The sequence below is a fragment of the Lygodium microphyllum genome, chromosome 14 (genome assembly GCF_053477565.2).
Source record: "Lygodium microphyllum isolate KBCC chromosome 14, Lygodium_microphyllum_v1.1.10, whole genome shotgun sequence".
Taxonomy (NCBI): Eukaryota; Viridiplantae; Streptophyta; class Polypodiopsida; order Schizaeales; family Lygodiaceae; genus Lygodium; species Lygodium microphyllum.
This window is the reverse complement of record NC_141148.1, coordinates 108,770,058-108,791,834: the sequence shown is the minus strand read 5'-3', so window position 1 is coordinate 108,791,834 and position 21,777 is coordinate 108,770,058. Positions and strand designations below refer to the sequence as shown.

General features: G+C 41.6%; 1 protein-coding gene across 3 annotated transcripts in view; it reads right to left on the bottom strand.

Annotated features, from left to right (window-relative positions):
- The window catches only part of LOC148025969 (proteinaceous RNase P 1, chloroplastic/mitochondrial-like), a 52,928-nt gene extending 38,387 nt beyond the window's left edge, over positions 1 to 14,541 (bottom strand). For 2 of the 3 annotated variants that reach the window (XM_087693209.1, XM_087693208.1), the window contains exons 1-2: positions 11,974 to 14,541; positions 10,553 to 10,651 (exon numbers count right to left, since the gene is read on the bottom strand). In XM_087693209.1, coding sequence (XP_087549335.1) covers positions 10,553 to 10,651; positions 11,974 to 14,142 — 2,268 coding nt within the window. In that variant the 5' untranslated portion in view covers positions 14,143 to 14,541. The remainder of the gene's footprint in view (positions 1 to 10,552; positions 10,652 to 11,973) is intronic. The other variant, XM_087693207.1, reaches the window with a different exon arrangement.
- Between the last annotated feature and the right edge of the window lie 7,236 nt (positions 14,542 to 21,777).

The window sequence follows — 21,777 nt, the reverse complement described above, 5'->3', positions numbered from 1 at the left end:
TTCCTCTAGAGTTAGTATATTCGGATGTATGTTAAATGCCAGGATTACTTGTAGGGGAGAAAGAAATATTTTGTCACCTTTGTCGATGATGCTACACGGAAGGTATGGGTTTACCCCATTCGTAGCAAAGATGAAGTGCTTGATAAGTTTAAAAAATTCTTGACATTGGCTGTAAATCAGACAAATAAGACACTTAAGTGTCTTCGCTCTAACAATGGTGGGGAATATGGGGGGGGGGGGGGGGAGGGAAGGGATTTCCCCAAGAAGCGTGGTCGGGCAAGCCACCTTTATATGCTCATCTAAAAGTTTCTGGCTGCGACGCTTTTATACGCATTCGTAAAGAAAAAAGCAGCAAACTTGAGCCAAAGTCCTGTAAATGCATTTTCCTAAGATATGGTAACGAGGGTGAAATGGGTTATAGATTATGGGATCCCGAGAAAAGGAAAGTAATACGCAGCAATGACGTTATCTTCCGAGAAGATCGCATGCATAAATAGCCCGAAAATACAAAGGAGGTCCATAGGGTTGTATTCCGGAAAGAAATACCTTTTGGACAGCAAAATGTGCCCGTTGTACAGCAGCAAATACCTGTTGTAAATGAACCTATAAATGCAGAAAATGATGCTGGAAATGATCGACCAACTATTGCCCATGATAATGAGCCACTATATGTGCAGCCAGGACAGCAAGCTGTTAATGCTGATTTGCAAGCTGAAATGCCAAGACAACATGCTGAAAATGGAAATTTGCAGAAACAGCCAGCAAACAATGATTATTGGGTTAGGTGATCGTCTAGGGGTACTAGACAACCTGACAGATTTGTTCCTAGTGCAAATAATGTGGCTAATTATGTCATCTTAGCAAACTGTGGTGAACCGTCTTGCTTCAAGGAAGCAATGGACAAACAGGACAGCAAGAAATGGTATAAAGCCATATTGTCAGAAATGGAATCTCTTGAGAAAAATGGCACTTGGGACTTGGTGCAGTTGCCTAAAGGGCAGAAAACACTTCCGTGCAAATGGGTTTACAAGATCAAGGTCACTTCGGGTTCGTCACGAAAGTACAAAGTAAGATTGGTTGCAAAGGGGTACAAGCAGGAGCATGGAATTGACTTTGATGAGATTTTCTCTCCTGTAGTCAAGATGACTACATTGAGAACCATTTTGGGCTTGGTTGCAGTTGAAGATATGGAACTCATACAGATGGATGTAAAGATTGCATTTTTACATGGTGATCTGTATGAAGACATATATATGCAGCAGCCTTGAAGGGTTTGTGGAAAAAGGAAAAGAAAAGATGGTATGTAAACTCAAAAAGAGCTTGTATGGGCTGAAACAAGCACCAAGAGACTGGTATCATAAGTTTAATACATTCATGCAGTCTCAAGGTAGTCATAGAAGTCAAGTGGATCACTCCTTGTATACCAAGAAGGCAACAGATGACAGCCTAATTATATTGGTTTTGTATGTTGATGACATGCTAATTGCTAGCAAGGATACTCATGCCTTGAAATCACTGAAGCAAAGTCTTCATGGCATCTTTGACATGAAGGATCTTGGTGATGCAAATCACATACTTGGCATCCGAATACTTAGAGATAGGTCGACAGGCTTACTCTATCTATCTCAGCAAGAGTATATCTCCAAGGTTTTGCAGCGTTTCAATATGGAGGGGGGGAAAACAATTGGGGTTGCATTGCCTCCATATGTGAAACTCAGTGCAAAGGGCAGCCCTACATCTGATGATGAGAAGGTTGAAATGGCCAAGATAACATATGCCTTAGTTGTTGGCAATTTAATGTATGCTATGGTTGCTAGACGTCCTGACATTGTCTTTGCAATGGGAGTGGTTAGCAGATACATGGCAAACCCTGGCAAGAAGCATTGGGATGCAGTGAAAGATATTATGAGATACCTCAAAGGCACAAAGGAGTTGTGCATCTGCTTTGGGAAGCAGAAGGCATCTATTGTTGGCTTTATAGGTGCAAACTACGTTGGTCATGCAAATTGCAGAAAGTCCAATTCTAGGTATGTGTTTACTTTCACAGGAGAAGCAATTTCTTGGATCTCCAGGCTACAAAAGTGTGTTGCATTGTCTACTACAGAGGCAGAGTATGTGGTTGCCACTGAGGCATGTAAGGAGGCTTTATGGCTTTCACGTTTGGTTGGAGAGCTTGGCACCACAGAGTTACATGTTCTCCATTGTGATAGTCAAAGTGCTATCATGCTAGCATAGAATCTTGTCTTTCATGCAAAGACAAAGCACATACAAGTAAAGTACCACTTCATTAGAGATATACTTAACAACAAGAGCATTGAGCTTGTCAAAGTGCATACAAATGATAGTCCTGCAGACCTTCTCACAAAGAGTCTTCCAACAGAGCGGTTTGCTCATTGCCGACCAGATGATGGGAGTTGGATAGATATATGTATTTCAGCTTTGTACATACCTAGACTTAGCTGATTCTTTTCTCCTCTTAAGGCACATTGCCTTTAGGTGGAAGGTTGTTGGGAATAAAGGCCTCGTGCCTTTAAATGTGCTCGGGTGTCAACACACCCTTAGCACTTGTACTTACACATATATATCTATCTAAAAACCTAAAGGTGCACACTCGACATTGTATCTACAAAACGTGCACACACTCTGCTATTGCTCTCTCTCACTCTCTCTGTCTCTCCGCGCCTGACGAACACCTGCTATCTCGATCTCCGTGCCTAACCCGTCACTACACTTTGCCCTCAAGGTGCAAGGCACATCATCAACTTGGCTCTAAAACCAATCAATAGAAAGGGAAAAAACTTCCCACAAGGTCACCCATCCCAATATTGTCTAGCACAAACATCCCTTAACTAGAAGATTTCACAAATTGATCTATAGCCATCTAGACTCCAAAACCTTAAGGTGATATAGGGACCTCGAATCTAGCCAATTTTGGTCATCTTGCAACTTGACACCACTCCAACACACCTCTAATTTAGGACTATTCAACCCCAAGGTAGTAGACCACATCTACAAGCATTTAGTGGCTCAAATTGGGCTGGTAACATTAATACTCAATAATCAACTAGTGGAACTTGCTTTCTCCTTAGGCATTCATGCATCTCATGTTTCAACAAAAACCAACCTACAATGGCTACTTCCACCTATGAAGCAAAATACAAAGCAATATTTACTTTAACCGTGGAAGCTATTTGGCTATATCAATTGCTAGAAGATCTTCAAGTACCAATCAAAAACCCTCACACCAATTCACAATGACAATATCAAAATGCCATTACTATGGAAAAATCATTCATTATCACTATTTTTAACTCTTCAAGAAAGGATTCAAGCCAAAGATAACACTCTCGAGTATTATTCCAGAAGAAAGAATTTAACGGATGTCTTTACAAAGCCCCTTTCTCGATAAAAATTTGGCATATCATATTACAGTTGGACTTCTTTGCAAGCCCAACATGTAACCCCTCAAGGAGAAGTACTTAGATGTGTCACATGTAAGACTACAAGGGGGGAATGTTGGACTTGTAGGTTGAAGTGTTCCGTGTAAACACATATATACGCATTTGTATTTACATAAATGTTAAATAATTATGTTGCATAGACAAGTAAACCCGATTAAATTAACATGTATGCATGATGTTAGCTCCACATGTGCATCCCCTTTTAACCATAGATCTTATTCTTGAGAAAACAATAAATAGAAGTAGCAAAAACTCTCTAGAAAAAGTGACACTTGTAGACACATCAAGAATTCTCTAAAAGATAGTAGATATTTGTACCATGCTAAAGGTCTATAAAAGGACCTTTGATGTGACATATATTCAATCATTTCATCTGATCCATTGAAGTGACATTCTATTATTGTACATCAAGACTCTCTCTCTCTCTCTCTCTCTCTCTCTCTCTCTCTCTCTCTCTCTCTCTCTCGTCGTACCCGCTGTCGAAAGATGACGTACCAGCGAGACAGTAGGGTTTGCGGGGAGGAACACGAAGTGCAGTCAACAAGCATGGAGAAGGGAAGAGAAGAGAAGAGAAGAAACTCTAATGAATGGAATGATGATGTTCTAAATCATGGAGTGAATGTGATACAAGGAAACAAGGATGTCTTAGCAGGAGGAAGATAATGAAGACAGCCCACGAACCACAAACCGCAATGTCCTCCTAAAGGGGTGTGAGGGTAGTGGAGAGGCTGGAGAGAAGAGGTAGCATACTGAATGAATCAGCCGTCAAGAATGAATGAGAGAGTGATCTATAAATAGACATAATCAGTCTAGGATGGCACCTCTTTATGGGGCTACAAACCCTAAACGCAAACCCTAAATGCAAAATGCAAAATGCAAAAGTGCAAAAACACAAATTGCGTGTGAAAGGTGAAGGGTTTCTCAACACCCCCTCTCAAACCCAAAAAGAAAAAGAAGAGAAGAGTGAGGTGGAGATGAAATGCTATATGCTGAAGAATGCTCATGCAGCAGGTGCCACTAGGAAAGTATCCCTCATGGGGAAATTGTTCACTTGCCCAAGCATCCTAGTACAAAGATAATGAAAACATGCAATGCATAGGAGGAATATTAGACTTTGTGTAGTGCCGAGAACCATAAGGATATGTCCGCACTAGATCTTGGAAGTTGGCTCCATGTTGACCAAGTGACCAAGGCAAGAAGAAGAGGAGGAAGAAGATGTAGAGGATCCCTAAGATCCAAGATTTCCACTTGAAAGGTAACTTGCAGTAAAGTACAGTACACATAGTGACCTAGAGAACCCAAAACTCAACCTTGGAAGAGAATCCACTAGCTTCGTGCGTCCATGCAAGAAGGAATACGAAGGCCTCATCACCAAGTCATGGCTGAACCTTCAAGCCCCCGATCTAGGTAGATCCTCGAGATCCTAGAAATCAATAGGTGAGATGACCGCTAGAAGGAAGCCACCACATCCAAGGGTAGAAAAAGAAGGTGAAACGCCTCCGCCAAGGTGTGCAAAGGATTGAGCAGTGGGTGGAGATCCCCTTTGAAACTAGAGGGATAGGAGCCCCCCCTGAAGTCATAGTAGATGTAGATGGCCCCACGGAGGGCAAAGAAAGATCATCCCTCTCTGAGATAGATAGGAAATCCAAAAACTCATGGATCACAGACTCCGAAATGCCTAAGGATGAAGGAAGTGTTGTCGGTTGTGCCGAAGAAGGTGTCTAGGGTGATGAAGAACTCTCAGAGATGGCCTCTCGAACCTAAGTAGGCGAGAGTGAAGGGTGAGGCTCAGACTGAGCAATGAGTGGGCAATAGTCGTTTCTCAATGGAGCGGACCGAGAAGCCAAAGAAGAGAAAGGAGTCGAGCAACCATTGTCTTTCGAAGGAGCGGACTAACGAGACGATATCAAACAATCACTGTCTCTTGATGATGGAGCAGATTGCAGAACTGCGAGCCGTGGTAGCCACTATACCCGAAAATAGGTGGGAGAAAACTGCCACCGCTAGCATTGCGACAATCCTCCATGTGCTCGAAAGGACTTAGTGCACATCAGATGCATCTTATTGCCTTGAGCATAGTACTCTGATAGCCGATGCAAAACGATCTCTATGGCCTAGAAAGGAAAGGTAGCAAAGGTAGTGCCAGGTGGGAGACGCATATACTCTGCGGGGGTGGGGAGCAAAGGTCGAAGTTGGCAAGCATCGGTGGAGTGTCCAATGATGCCACAGTAGGAGCACACAGTAGTCTGGTTATCTGTTGGGAAAGAAGCCATGGGTACCAATGTGCCTTGCTAAAGAAGGAAGAGGTGGAAGAGATCAACTACAAACCACGAACCGCAATGTCCGCCTCAAGGGGTGTGAGGACAATGTGAAGCACGAACCGCAATGTCCACCGTAATGGTTGGGAGGGCAGTGGAAGGGCTGGAAGTGAGCCGCCCGTGGAAGGAGGATGCTACCATCAATAAGAGGTTACAACCAATAGAAAAACCCAGGTGAGGAGAGAAAGACTAAAAACGCAAGTTGCAAGAGAGAAAACAGCAAAAACGCAAGAAAAACCAGCAATAGTAGTCAGCATGCTAAAATCAACTCCGAACAGTGTGTGATAGGCTGGAAACAAGCACCAAACTATTGTAGACAGCAATGGCCAGCTTGGACCACGATGTCCTTCGTGTCCAGGGTGTGGGCGGCAAGCTGAAATACCTGAAATCTACAAAAACGAGATTGTTTTCTGAATGGAGACTGATCAGCAACAGTCGCTCTATTGTAAACAGCTACAAACTACGGGTGGAAGGCTGGAAACAAGTGCCAAACTGTAGATGACCGCAAGGGACAGTTGAGAATGTGATGTCCTCCGTGAAAGGGATGTGGGCAGCAAGCTGAAGACACCTGAAACCTGCAAAAACGAGATTTTGATGCAGTGGAAGAAGAAAAGAAGTGGATGCCGCACCCGCCATCGGTCTCTGCCATCGTTGGAGTGGAGAATCTTTGCCGCTGTTAGAGCAAATCCAGCTCTGATACCATGTCAAAAGATAACGTACCAGCAAGACAATATGCTTTACAAGGGAAGGAACATGGAGTGAACTCAGTAAACATGGAGAAGTGAAAAGAAGAGAGAAGAAACTCTGATGAAGGACTGATAATGTTCTAAATCATGGAGTGAATGTGATACAAGGAAACAAGGGTGCCGTAGCACAAGGAAGATGATGAAGACAACCATGAACCATGAACCGCAATGTCCTCTTGAAGGGATGTGAGGGTAGTGGAGAGGATGGAGATAAGAGGTGACGGACTGAATGAATCAACCGTCAGGAATGAATGAGAGAGTAGCCCATAGATAGGCACAGTCAATCTAGGATAGCGCCCCTTTTTGGGGATGTAAACCCTAAACGCAAAACCTAAATGCAAAACGCAAAAACGCAAACTGCGGGTGAAGGGTGAAGGGTTTCTCGACACCCGCCCCGACCCTGCAAATATTGCGCCGCTCTCGGATTACTGCGCACCTGCCCTCACCCTGCCCTGCCCTCTCTACAATGAGGGCAGATGCCCCCAATAGCAACCGCCCTAACTGCACCCACCATGCCTTAGCCATTGCCTGCCCTCTGCCTCAACCATCTAGCCCCTCTCCCCAATCACTCCCTTGCCAGGCCACCTTGCCATCCTTCCACATCCCTGTCTATCTTGCTATGCTATTCTTTACCCCCTTTGTCAGAAGTGATGTAGCAGTGGAAGCATAAACATGTGCTGAAACAAACTGTTGAACACAAGACAAAAGAAAAGAAAGAGATAACACGATACAGATGAGAACTCAGATGTATACTAGGAAAATGGAATCCATATACCAAGGCATGAGACTGTACCGATACAATGTGAGTCATCGGCTGTGGAGGCACTAGCACCTACTCCCTCTCTCCAAGAACTGTCGAGTGATGAATGAATGTGGAGGGAAGTTGACAATAAATAGGCCAAAATAAATGCCTAAAATATAACAGGTCGGCCAGCATTGAATGCTGGCCAACTAGCTGCAAATAATGTCAATCCACAATAAACAATGGTAAATAAAATGCCTAAAATGTCTCTATGTCCAGCCTACCAAACCACAAGTCCAGACTCAACCATGAGCTTACTAATCTGCTAACACCCTCTCTCAAATCATGGGTGATCTGATATAATACAATATACAATGATAATGTCCCATCATAGTGCATACAACAATGTCATCATAGTAGAACCATGGATACCCAAGTAGTGGGTGCGCAAGCCACCACCAAGGCGCCTCAGAGAGAACCTAATGTTGATGTCGATCGTACCAGCTCCTAAAGGTAGAAAAGATCATAGCAGCTCTCAATGTCTGTCAACAATGCCTCTGATGTAGCATACATGACTATCCTATCACCAATGCCTCAGGGCAGAAATGACCATGGATTCCCCTTCTTTGGCCAGACCGCCAAAGTATCCCCTCATGTGAGCTCTAGACGAAAGCTACCCGCTCTCTGTCAATTAACCAGCCCATCATGAACCTGGATATCAATCCCAGCTCCAGGATTTGTACCTACTAGACGTTGGTCAATGCGTCAAGGATGTCCCTCTCTGGATCCAGTGCATCTGTATAGCAATATAAATGAGGCACAGTTGCCCCATCTCACCACCCTCTCACACTCCCTCTGTGGCATTCGAGAGTCGTAAGGAATGACCGCATCACCACCACTAGAAAGCAATTGAGGAAGTAGCCACGAAGCCCTTCCCACGATCCGAAGAAAAGGATTCCTTCAGTGCCTTGGACTTCGCCTAGGCCGGAGGATCGAAATTGGAATCTAAGGCAAAAAATGACTTGTCGGAGGAGTCTGCATTCCGCTTCAGCTTCTGCTCCTTTTTCTTCCCGGAAGCCGCTAACTCTTTGCAATCCTTTCTTAAATGACCTTTCTTGCTTGCCACAGTGGTAACACTGGGCCTTCGACTTCTTCGTCTCCGAACCCCTCTCTGAAGCTACAAGAGCCTCACGGGAATCTCCATGTAACGTATCATCAATGGATATGCATGGAGCAGCCATCTGTAGAGGATTTAGAAAATAAGTAGAAAAAAATAAGGTAATTGGAGAGGGAACACAGCCAAACAACGAGCACAGACTGCAAAAAAATAGGAGTTCACATACAGTATAACCCAAAATCTGATCAAAATAAGACAGAAACTAATGTAAAAAGTCAAGAAATCTGTCAAAATCTACCAAAAACAATAAAAACGGCCTGATAATATAAGCACCCAGCCAAGAGAAGATGCTAGAACATCAAAACACAGGCTGAAACAGATGTGCAGGCTGTATGGATGCTGACATCAGCAAAAAACGCAAGCAAAACAGGGTGCTTGGTAGGAGCAGCAGCCGCCTGATCAGCAAGAGGGAAAACAGTCCTGAAATCAACAAGAAAACACAGAAAAAACACAAATCCTGAAATCTGATACCATGAAAAAAGTGGTGCAGCAGTGGAAGCATAAACATGTGCTGAAATAAACTGCTAAACACAAGACAAAAGAAAAGAAAAAGAGAACACAATACAGATGAGAACTCAGATGTATACTCGGGAAATGGAATCCATATACCAAGACATGAGACAGTACTGATACAATGTGAGTCACCGGCTGTGGAGGCACTGGCACCTGCTCCCTCTCTCCAAGAACTGTCCAATGATGAATGAATGTGGAGGGAGGCTGACAATAAATAGGACAAAATAAATGCCTAAAATATCACAGGTTGGCCGACTAGCTGCAAATAATGCCAATCCACAATAAACAATGGCAAATAAAATGCCTAAAATGTCTCTGTGCCTAGCCTGTTGAACCACAAGTCCAGACTCAACCATGAGCTTACTAATCTGCTAACACCCTTGCCACCACACTACCTTGTACCACCCTTGCTTTTTGGACCATGAACCCCAATTAGAATGATGGATTGAGAGGAAAACCTAACAAACAGATAACACAGCAGAATGGATTATAAAATCAAAAATTTGGAAGAATGGAGCAAAGACAAGCAAGAAGACCATGGACAACAATATTACAATAGCTAAATGCACAATGATGGAGAAGGCGCAGACACTTGAAGGGGAGATTGAAGATATGAAAAAGGAATGGCTAAGCATGAAGATGGAGATAGAGCCGCTGAAGCAAGAGAAAGCAGCGCTCCCACTAGAGGTGGAACAAGTCAAAACTGGGGTTACAAAGATGAGGAAACAGGCACCAGGAGAAGGGGAGCACATCAGCAGCAAGTTGTCCACTTTATGACTGGCAGTTTGCAGTTTTCAGAATTCTGAACACCATTAAGAGCTGGTCGGCCAGTCTTGGCATCTTCCCCTATATATCAGGTCACTCTTCTTTGTGCTGGTCATTGCAATCAGTCTTTCCTCTTCATACTGTCGCAATCCTCATCTTCTCTCTCCTCTACTCAGATCTCCCTCCTGCCTTTGCAGTCTGGCACCCTCACTGACATGGCAGTAACCACACATGCAGGGGCTGTTGTATTCAGCCTCTTTTCCATTTGATCAGATCACAGTTTTATCCTTTGCACTCTTCTTCCCTCTATGTTTTCTTGAATCCATACTGTGTACTCATAAGTTGATCCACACTAGAGCAACTGAGGATGTACATTTTTTATTAATGAAATATTGCATTCCACCTCCAAAAAAGAGGCTGCTGTGGTGGTGGTGGGGTGGGTTGGGGTTTGTGTGTGTGTGTGTGTGTGTGTGTGTGTGTGTGTGTGTGTTTGTTTGTTTGTTTGTTTGTTTTGTTTTGTTTTGGTGGGGTGTGGGCCGTGTGGCATTGTGATGCACACCCCCAATGTGTGTGTGTCATCCTAGTTCACGTACAGCATAGCTGAAAGAGCTTCAGCTATCAGTTCGGCCACTCTAATTTGTGTACAAGTGAGTAGCTATAATTCATCCTTCTGCCAGCCATTGTCCAATTGCCCATTACAATTAGCAATACCGTTGAAGTGATGTTTGCATGAAAGGAAGAGAGTAAAGATTACATCGGCACAGATAAGAATGACTAATTGAAATCCAAAAAATATAGACTGCTGAAAGCTGGAAGCATTTGCTGTATACCTGATAAAAATTAAAACCTGGCTGAGTTTGTGCACTATATAGTCCCACATTAGCTCCATCAATAACAGCTTCAAATGGCCCATGCTTCTCCAGCCACCTCTGATGATAATTGATGTACAAAGATACAAGTTTAATACCTTGTATATCACGGCTTTTTCTAAACTTTTGGTCTCTCACACCCAATGCCAAATGAAACAGATGTAGAACATGCATTTCACTTTTCAAAAACATGTCAGTAAATCATGCTCGTGAAGGAGATAAGGCATAACAACATGACCTCACTGGACTAAACAGAAAATAATGAAGCAGATTCATGGGCTAAATTGTCCCCTTCTGATATTGTTCATCCATACAGCACAAGACTTTGGCCGGCGGCCTCATCATAAACAAAGGAAAGTGTTAATTAATTATCCCCATGTTTGACATAACTTGCACGCAAACAAAGTCAATTTAGCACTAAACATGCACATTTCTCTTTGTACAAGTGTAATACCTTGTACATCATGACTTGTTTCCAAACTTTTGATCTCTCACACCCAATGCCAAATGAAACACATAGTACAGTACGCATTTCACTTCTCAAAAATATGTAAGTAAATCATGCTCGTGAAGGAGACAAGGCCTGAAGCCATGACCTCACTGGACTAAACATAAAATAATGAAGCAGCGTGAAGGAGACAAGGCCTGAAGCCATGACCTCACTGGACTAAACATAAAATAATGAAGCAGATTCATGGGCTAAATTGTGCCCTTTTGACATTGTTCACCTGTACAGCACAAGACTTTGGCAGCTGGCCTCATCGTACGTAAAAAGACATGTCATTAATTGTCCCCAAGTATGACATAACCAACATGCATGCAAAGTCAGTCCAGCACTAAACATGCATGTTTAACTTTTTCTTAATATTGGTTTTTACTCAGCCTCGATTCAGCCTAGCAATTGTTAATGAGCTCTGGAGCTAGTCATGTGTTCTTTTAAAAAGCTCAGCATGGCACAGCCTTGCAACAAGGTGTGGCCCTCTGATGAGCTTGACAGCAGAGATCTGCTGTACATGTCCAAACTACATTCTGAGAATGAAACTGTCTATGAAATGCAAAAATGCTCCAGGGGCCAGCACAAAGCATTTCAGTGTATCAGACAAAAATGAGCACCAGAGGCCAACCAAAAAATCAAGCCTGTAAAACAAAGCTGCAGTAGTATAATCTAATGTAGGATGTACTTGCAACATAGACATATGCGTGGTGCTTGGCGGTTTGGAATTCAGGTGCCAATGCTCTGTAACAATATTTTGGACTTGCGATCTAACACATACAGCCAAAAACGTATCCTATCTCCTTCTTAAAGACCACAGACCTTTAAATCAGAATACCATTCCTGCAGAATCTCCAGACAATCATGAGAGGTAGTTCAAGAAACAAACCTGAAATGCCAAGAACCCATTGGACTTCAACTCCCGCTGGCAGGCAAGCTTAGCTACAGACTTTGCAAAAGCCTCTGTCTCTTGAGGATCTATGTCAATGGTACATAACCTTTCTCCACAAGACATACATCTACCTTGTTTAGTAATGTTTGTCCGTGTGACTTTCCATTTTCCTCTGCCCAACCAACCCAGCCCATGCCAACCTCCTCCTGCAGCTTCTGTGGCTCTTTTCAGGTCATCCTTTAATGGCAAATTGCCCTTCTCTTTCTCTGCTGAAGATGCAACTTCACTGTTGAACCATCTTTCTATAGTGCCAACAGTTGACACAGAAACTTCCCTTACAGTAGTCCTAAGTCTATGTAGCAGAGAATACACCTTATCCTCCCTCCCAACATCAATACTCACTTTTAATAAAGCTTCAAGGAGGGCTTCATCCGGGTGTACACCAGATGCTAGCATATGATTATCAACCTGATATGCCTTTTTGGCTTGGCCTGCTTTGCAGAAAAGTAACAGTGGTGGGCTATATGACCTAAGCTTTGGCACAATGCCTTCAGCAGCCATTCTCTTAATGATCTCAAAGGCTAAATCACCATCATCCTTGGCGGCAGCAAGCCTTACAACAGATGTAAGTGTAGCTTCATTGGCTGGAATCCGTGCATTCATCATGTCCTCATATATTTCTACTCCCTTCCAGGCTGCAAGCTTCATATCTTCTGGACTAAAGTGCACCACATCAGCATCCAATGTTGCTCCTTCTGTTTCCAATTTCAGCCCACTGGCTGTTGCATTGTTTGAAGATTCTAGACACACTCCCATGGATTCATCCAATGAACCCTTGACTGTCTCTTTATTCTTGTCGTCGTTCCCACTCTTCCCTTTCATTAAAGTTCCAGATGCAGCCCCAGAGCAGAGGTACAATAAAACATTGTAGGCATGCTGTTGCAATAACGAACACTTTCCTTCACTTTTGAGTTTATCATAAATTTCAATAGCACCATGAAAATCTGCAAACTTTGAACATGAATTGAGCTTCCAAGTAATTTCAGTCCGCTCGGATTTTTTTTTGACTCGTCTAGATGCCCTTGAGCCATCCTGATCCACTGAATTGTTGGATGACTGAACAGCAATACAGCCTTTTTGGACTTGGTTTTGAAAGGAGCCATCGAGGGAAATTTCTTGAAGTTTAGAGACGTTTGTATAAACAGGATCAATATTCTGCTGAAATTCAAACGTAGCAGAATGCAAAGCAGAAGGAACGTTGGTTTTAAGAGCAACAGGCTTCTGCTCAGATTGAGACATAGCATCATAAGAAACAGAAGATTTGGAGAGCCGTTGTGAGTCCCTGATTCTTGAGGTAACAGTTATTGCATCAGAAGAGCTCTGAGGTTGTCTGGATAACGTTTTGACACTTTTTTGAGAAGTGTCAACTTGTTCCAAACTACTGTCACTATGTCCTACTGATGCAGCTGACTTCGGTGAGGAACCATTTGGAACATGGTCTTGAGAAGAGGAGTAAGTTTGATTAACCTTCTTCACTTTCTTGACATGAGAGATCTTGTCTGCATCACGGCTGGCACCAGATACACCTTCTCCCAAGCCATTCACAGCAGTTTTTGCAGCCCCCAGGACAATCGAACCATCCATCAGATTCTTTTTGTTGATCTTTGAGCGTGAAGTTTTGCTTAAACTTGTAGAGGCAGAGGAAACGCCTCTCTTTGAAGTTCTGATAGCTTTTACTGCACCTTCCTGGGAATCGGCTAGCACATCTGCAGGCCTCTTTGCAGTACGAGACTTCAAAGACTCGGCTTCGAGGCCCAGGGAAGGCTCTTCCTGCTTGGCATTGCTAATATAGTACCTGAAACCAGTGACATGACCTGAGAAAACCCTAAACTGGACAGGGAAATTTACTCCAGCCAACCTGGAATGCTGTCTGAGAGCTACGCCGAGGCTTTCACTGCCACGCAAGGAACGCCTCCGGCAAATGCAAGGCCAATACCGAAAGCCAGCTGCCAAACGGCCGACCATCAACGTGTGGAATCTCCTTCCAGGTGGTCGAACATTCCGAATCCCGGAGCTGACCAAGGGGTGGACGGCAGTAGAGGGCTGCCTTGAACAAGGCAAATGCAAAGAGAGCTCCATCCTCAGCCTTGAGGATGGCCTGAACATGCCGTGCTTTGAGGACGATGCAGGGAATCCGGCATCGGGAATGATCGTCGGCCGCGTTTTTTGGAAAGGCAAAAATCAAAACCCTTGTAGCTTCTCAGGGTTTAAGTTCTCTTCAGCTGTGGTGAAAAAGCCGGCAGTAGTGCAACTGGACCTTCTCCTGCGTTGATGGTGCACCTTTACTATACAGAAAAACACAAACCTTGTAACCTTCTCAGGTTCTAAGAAAATCGCTGAGGTTGCACAGACTGCCGACGAGAGAGTGTGTGTGCGCTGACGACAGAGGGCCGGGGGAAGGGGGGGGGGAGGGGGGGGTTGGAGAAGTATCCGTGCTGGCAGGTCAAGTATCCGTGCTAGGCAGGCCAAGTTCTTGCTTAGTAAGAGGGCTTAAGGATGCAGAATCTCCAGCCTTCATCTTGACATGTTAGTTCCTAGGTCCACCACCCTTTGCACTCCATTCTCTTCTTTTGGTGACCATCCACCTATCTACAAATCATCCAATTATCCCTCTAATGGTATGAGAAATTCGAATAATAGTATTGGAACTATTTTGGAAGAATGATAAGGTTCAAATTTTCCCATTTTATTTGAAAGGAAAAAACTACATGGAAATGTGTATGTGCAAATATATGGCATCAACTTATGGGTGTAATGGTATGAGATGGAATAATAGTATTAAAACTATTGGTAGAAAATCAAGGTTTAAATTTTTCCATTGTATATGAAAGCCAAAAAGTACATGTAAATGCTTATGTGCATACATAGGGCTTCAAATTGTTATGTAATGCTATGAGAGATGGAGTAATAATACTAATAATATTGTTGGAATGTCAAGATTAATGCATTGTAAATATACAATTTGTAATTCATCACTTTTATATTCACTACCAATCCATTCAATTTTTAGTTGGCGCATTCAATGAAACTCCAATGCTATTTCAAAGAAATGGTGAAGATGATGGAGTTTGTTGATGCAGTGGAGTGTAATGTTGCAAATTTTTCCATTTTATATGGAATGCAAAAAGTGCATGGAAATTTTTATGTCATGGTAATGCTTTCAACTTCTCATCAACCACCATTCAGTGGAACATTTATCAAGTTATGAAACTTAGTAAGTAATCGATCATTACATTAAAGGTACATATAGTGTAATTAATCACCTAATGTGTTGTGAAATTCAAAACTAGTAGATTAAAAGACAAACGTTCATGTAAGGTGAGATTTTGTCATGGCTATGCAATTGGCAATCTTGAGAGTTGATTGTTCAATCAAATGTCAAGGTGATATTTATTTAGACACAAATAGATGGGTAGTATGTTTTCAAAAATGTAATAATGTGAAATATGTATTAACAATAAAATATTCATAACGTCAAAGTGTTGCAACTTATATATTTTCAATTTACCAAAACAACTAAGAATAACAGCCCTTAGACTTTAGAAGTCATGCAATTCATAGAATTGCTACCTTTTTCACTATCCTTAAAAAAATCACTATACCTTAGCCTTTCTATTGCCTAAGGTCTCAATGGGTTTCTATAAGCATCTCACCAATTTGCCACAAAATCTAGCATCTATGATCAAGTCAGAGTGCAACTTGATTTAACATACTAAGCATGATCCATTATGCAAGTAACATGGAAAGAAAGAACAATTGCTCAAAGATAAAACATTTTTTATTACTCAATGAATGAATCCAACCAATTTGTGTCATGAATAGTTTATATTAGTTACAACAATAGCCAACAAGCATGCACAATTAATCCAAAGAGACACATCGTTCAATCAATGACTCTCCAATAAGTAGTCCACCCAACACATGGCAAACACGGTGAACTCAAATCCACACTTTGTTTGCAAGGTCACATTATTTTATAATATTTTTCTAGGGAGAGAGTTGCATTAATTATGACTAGCGTTCCACGCGTGCTTCGTGCACATTGAATGTTAGGCTGCTTTTTGCAGCACACATCAACTTCTCTCGACAATCCATTCTCCTCTTCTTCTCTCCTCTTTTCCCCCTTTGTTTCTAATCTCTCTCTCTCTCTCTCTCTCTCTCTCTCTCTCTCTCTCTCTCTCTCTCTCTCTCTCTCTCTCTCTCTCTCTCTCTCTCTCTCTCTCTCTCTCTCATTTTCTTCTCCCCCCTCCTCTCTTTTCCTTCCCCCTCTCTCATGTTTTTTTCATTTTTTAATTCTCTTTTAAAATTTATATTTTCTCTCTCTATAATTCTCTATGCATGTGTTCATATTCTCTCTCTTCTTTTTCTTCTCCTCCTCTCTCTCTCTCTCTCCCCTCTCCTTTCCTTGTGTGTGTGTATCTCTCTCTCTCCTCTTTTTTCCTTTTTTAATTCTCTCTCTCTCTTATTCTTCTTCTTCTTTCCTATCTCCCTTTCCCCCCTCTCTCTTTCAAAGTATGTGAAAATTTGTCAAAAATATTTTAAATTAAGAAATGGCTATTAAAAATATTGGATCAAAAGGAAAAGGAAATTTAAATGTTTTTCTCTCATCTCCTTGTTCTCTCTCTTTCTCCCCTTTTCTTCTCCCCCTCTCTCCTCTCTTTTCCTTCTCTCTTCAGCTCCTCTTTTTTTATTTTTCTTCTCTCTCTCTCTCTCTCTTCATTCTCTCTTTAAGTTTTCTTATTTTCTCTCTTTTTTAAAATTGACGTATTTTCTCTTTATAATTCTCTCTTTGGATTCATATTCTCTCTCTCTTCTTCTTCTTCTTCTTCTTCTTCTCTCTCTCCTTGCTTCTCTCTCTCTCTCTCCTCTTTTTTCTTTTTTATTCTCACTCTCTTTTAAATTTTATATTTTCTCTCTCTATAATCTCTCTTTGTGTTCATATTCTCTCTCTTCTTCTCCTCCTCTCTCTCCTTTTCTTCTCCCCCCTCTCTTCTCTCTTTTCCTTCTCTCTCTCTCTCTCTCTTCTCTTTTTTCATTTTTATTCTTTCTTTGATTTAAATTTTATATTTCCTATGTTTATAATTCTCTCTCTTCCCCTTCTCTCTCTCTCTCTCTCTATGTCAAAGCATGCAAAAAACTGTCAAAAATATCTTTAATTTAAAAATAACTTTTAAAATGTTTATTTAAAAGAAAAAGAAAAAATATTTAATTAAGATAGGAGGAAATTTTAAATTGAAAGGTTCAATCTGACAGAGAGAGAGAGAGAGAGAGAGAAACTTTTGATTTAAAAAGGGAGAGAAAGAGACATTTGTGAAAAGTTTGATTTAATTAAAAAAGGAAGAGAGAGAGGGGGGGGGGGGTTTAATTAAAAAGGGGAGAGGGAAGAGGGAGGGAGTGATTAGTAGAGATTCAAAAGCTTTGCTCAAAATGTTATCCCTAGTTGCATTTTAACAAGTGCATTTCTTCTTGGTGAGTGGAGCTGAAGGTAGTAGGTCTAAAGAAATAAGTGCAAGTAGTGAAATCTACATAATACTAGGTGAAATATCCTCCATTGACTTCAAAATATGTTTTTGCCGAAATCTCACCTCCATTTCAAAGTTCATGTGGTATCACATTGTATCATCTTACAACAATGCCACCTACTCATTCAAAGGTGTGCTTGTTGCTCCAACACTTGACAATGTTTCATTTGCAACTCAAATGTAGGATGTTAGGAAGTACCACAATCCACTTGGGATTCAAAGACCTCATCTAACTTTGCATTATCCAAGTTTGTATCCTCATCACTATCAAGTTAGCTACTTGCTCCTCCATTGATTTCTTCCCCATCGGCTTCTTCCATGACTGACTAAATCCTTGATAGGCAACACAAGGGTTGAAGTTGAAGATGTAATGTTAATCCCAATTCCAAGAGAGAAATGAGCTAGCTATGTTGGAGCCTGTTAAAATATATGGTGCTAGATGCACATGTAATAAATCCCATAAGCACAAAGAAAGGTGTGTATCTAAGCTAAAAAGCTATAAACAAAATACCTGCAAACAACCAACAATGAGAGTAGGATTTTATGACTAGAAAATAGCCAAAAATGTACCAAATTTTGTTAATTTAAGGTGGAAATTGAAGCTCACTAAAAGTGAAGGATGCGTATTCAACAATTTTAAGTGGTTGTGGAAGGCGAGATTTAAAAGCGCTTTAGAAGACAGACCTCACAACAATCTCAAATTTTTAGTAAAATTTCCAAGTGCGAGAATGAAGTGGAACAAGCTCCAAGCAGTATGGGACTCTAATATAGTCAGGCATAAATTTTTAGATTGAAAATCGAATGCCGAAAGCTGGAGTTGAGGCCAAGCACGAAGAGTCAAAAAAAGCCAATATGAAAGTGACTCAAAAGGGGAGGGGTATGACCTTTGGGCCCTCCCTAGGGCCCCCAAAATTCATGCCATCGAGGGGGCATTTTTTAAAATTAAAAAAAATGCCATGGTGTCATAGATGGCGACAAAGCAAATTGAGAGGGGGGGCTAAAGGGGTAAAGAACAACCTTATCAACATATTATACTAGCCTGCTTCTCGAATTATTGGCCTTCAATCGCTAGTCTTGGCTCTAGAATTGATGGCTTGATCACGTGGAGGTGCAACATCAATATTTCTCTCTCCTCCCTTTCTCTCCTCTTGAGGGTTGTTTATGTGGGAATTATTTAGAGAAGATTGGGATGGACATCGATTGTCCGACTTGAACCGGATTGATGTACTATCTCCTAAAATGCATATTATGAAGAGTAGACTTTGTGCCTATGTGTTATATATTGAGACAATGCATCTTGGGGATAATCCCTGGGGTGTAGGAGAGCCGTAGTGGGGCCACAGCATTAGGCTTGGTGGCGGAGGGGGAGGATGCTCCCTTTGTTTATATACGATGTTGTGACGCTACACGTCCACCACTATAAATCTGAGGGCAGAGTTTTTCGCCAAGAATTTCATCACATTAGTCAACATCATTAGGAATTTAATTTTCCATTGTGTGTATCTTTTGTGTTTGCATTTGCATGACGCACAAGCACCTGTAGTTAGGCTAGACACAATTTCTTCAATGCATTCATAATTTTTTGTAAGCATTGCTCGATTGATTGCATAGAATGGATTTTAAATTACAAACCACATGAATGATTGGGCACGAAATTCTATTTCAAATCATATTTTGTTAAGGCACAACCCACATCTCAACAACAACTTATATTTTCCAGTCATGAAAGTCAAGGCTTTTTCACAAGAAGAATTATACATGAAAGGTGTTAGGATAGAGCTTTGAATGGACACATGGACACTATATCTTGCCATAAAGGGACTATTAAAGGATTGGCTGTATCTAGTGAAGGAGAGCAATTACTTACATGTGTGATTAAAGGTGCTCATGATAGTGACTCTTCTACAATCATTGAAAAGAAGACCCCCTAAGGGACGAAAGCTTTTTATGATGGGGACCACTAGTTCTACTAATGTACTTGTAAAAATGGGTTTGATTGGAGCTTTGAACAACAATATTCATGTGCCAAAACTACAGTCAACAGACATTGCAAACAAAATGGAAAACGATGTCCTGTTGTTCAAGATTGCGAGGCGTATCTTAATCAACATGTCCCATGCAGATTAGGATCATTGCTTTACACCAAGAACCGATCAACAATGTGCTTATGGTGGTAGGTGCTACTCACGATGATAGAGTCAACATTGATGTTAGATAGAGGCAAAATATTAAATGTTTTTTTAAGGCGACACGAGTGATATATTCATTGACATCAATTAAAGCTTTTCTGTGGAAAAAGATACGAGCTTTTATGTGTAGCCACGTGAAGGTGGCGCTATTGATGGAGGTATTATCAATTTGAAAGGACCAACTTGTCTGCTGCAACGAAGAGAGTGACAACGAAGAAGGTGACAACTAGCATGACAAAGAAGAAGCAACAGAGGATGGCGAAGGAGAAGCTAAAGACAAAGACGTACGCAAGGTGACGAAGAGGGAGGGCATCATCGAAAACGATAGTCGAATGGGATGAGTCAAGAAGAAGGTGATGAAGGAAGCGCAAAGAGAAGCGAAGCCGAAAAAGGATGAGAAGTTGCAATGTCGATGGCGGATCTTCCTTGAAGGTGATGACGAAGTTGCGAACGAAGACGAAAGGAAGGTGACGAATGAGAAGACAATGTGGAAGTTGATGACGCTTGAGGAAGAGAAGAACGAGGAGATTCTTCTAACGCAAGAGGGCAACATCGCATGTCACCTCGCCTTGATCTTGTGTCTGTACTTCTGATGCATTTATTTGTTGTACTACATGCACACACCATCTCCGACTACATAGACTTGAAGCTTGCTAATGCCAACAAGGAGCTACCACGCATCAATCGGAGGCCTCTCTAAGACCTAAGAAGAATAAGACTGCATCCAATAAAGAGATTGAGAGTAGTAGCAGAAGACAAAGAAGAAGAAGCCATGCCGACTCTTGAATTGAGAGGAGGAGACTCAATAAGGACTGTAGCTGATTTGACAAAACACTAATCCTCTCAAACATAACTCTAGGGTGTGAATTTATGTCGCACACTATATGGAAGACACATCATCACAATCAAGCATCATCATCTACAAGCTATTCTATGGAAGGCACAGTCACTTGACGGCATCAATCTCGAAAGAAGCTCCATCCTACTGAACATGGCCAGCTACAACAATTACAATCAAAAGTTGGATTATGTTTTCAAAGTCCTCCTCGTAATTCAAGATTGACTGATCCACTCCGTCATAGCCAAGACCTCCTCCATAACTACTACTACTTCTAAAGTAGTTGTCAGGATGTTCGTGACCTGCATGCCTCCAAGAAGATGTGAATAGGAGCAGCAATAGCAATATCTTTGAAAGCTTATATCATTTTTCCTTCATACACACACATAGAGTGGATCTCCTTCATTAGAATTTTTATATTTGCTTTGCTATCGAAGTCTGAAAAGCAACTACTTGAAGAATCAATAAAGAATATGACTCTTCATTACCTTATGGATGTCATTACCACATCAACTGCATCTTGAACTTTGTTGTGTTGAGACAACTAAGAAGTACAAAGCTCTTTTGTAGTTACATAGCATGGAAGAAGAAGCTACTAAAGTAGAAGAAGGGTATTCTTGAAGCTGCAAACTTGATCAAATATGTGAAACTTCCTTGTCCAAGCTTATGATTGGAGAAATGGGTCTTTTCGACAATTTGTGCCTTGAAGGAAACATAAATCTATGTTAATTCATATTCTTATTACTTTGAGAATTCTTATTGCATTTAAGCTTCTTCTTCTCTGTGAATTTGACTTGAGTACTCTTCATCATCTTTACTCCCATATCTAAGCATCCTTGCGACGAGCGACAATCACGAATGTCCACGAGAATCCCGTGCGACAACAAGGTGCTAGCCACCACTGATATGATTGGGTACTCCTTCTACTTGGAGTCGGGAAGGCAACCATGTTGGTCTACAATCTAGAAATAATATCTACAAACGTGTTTTTTTTATAAATCAATTCATATTGTTTATACGCTCTTGGTCGCAATGCTATGGGGTTGTTTGGGTGAGTATAGGAGGTCCTAGAGCCCAAGAGCCAGTGTCGGGCCCATTTTTCATCTTGACATGTGGTACATTTGCCACCCGAATTGATCGTCGACAAAGCCTACACTTAAGGAAAAATGAAAGCCTGATTGAGCACAAGTGT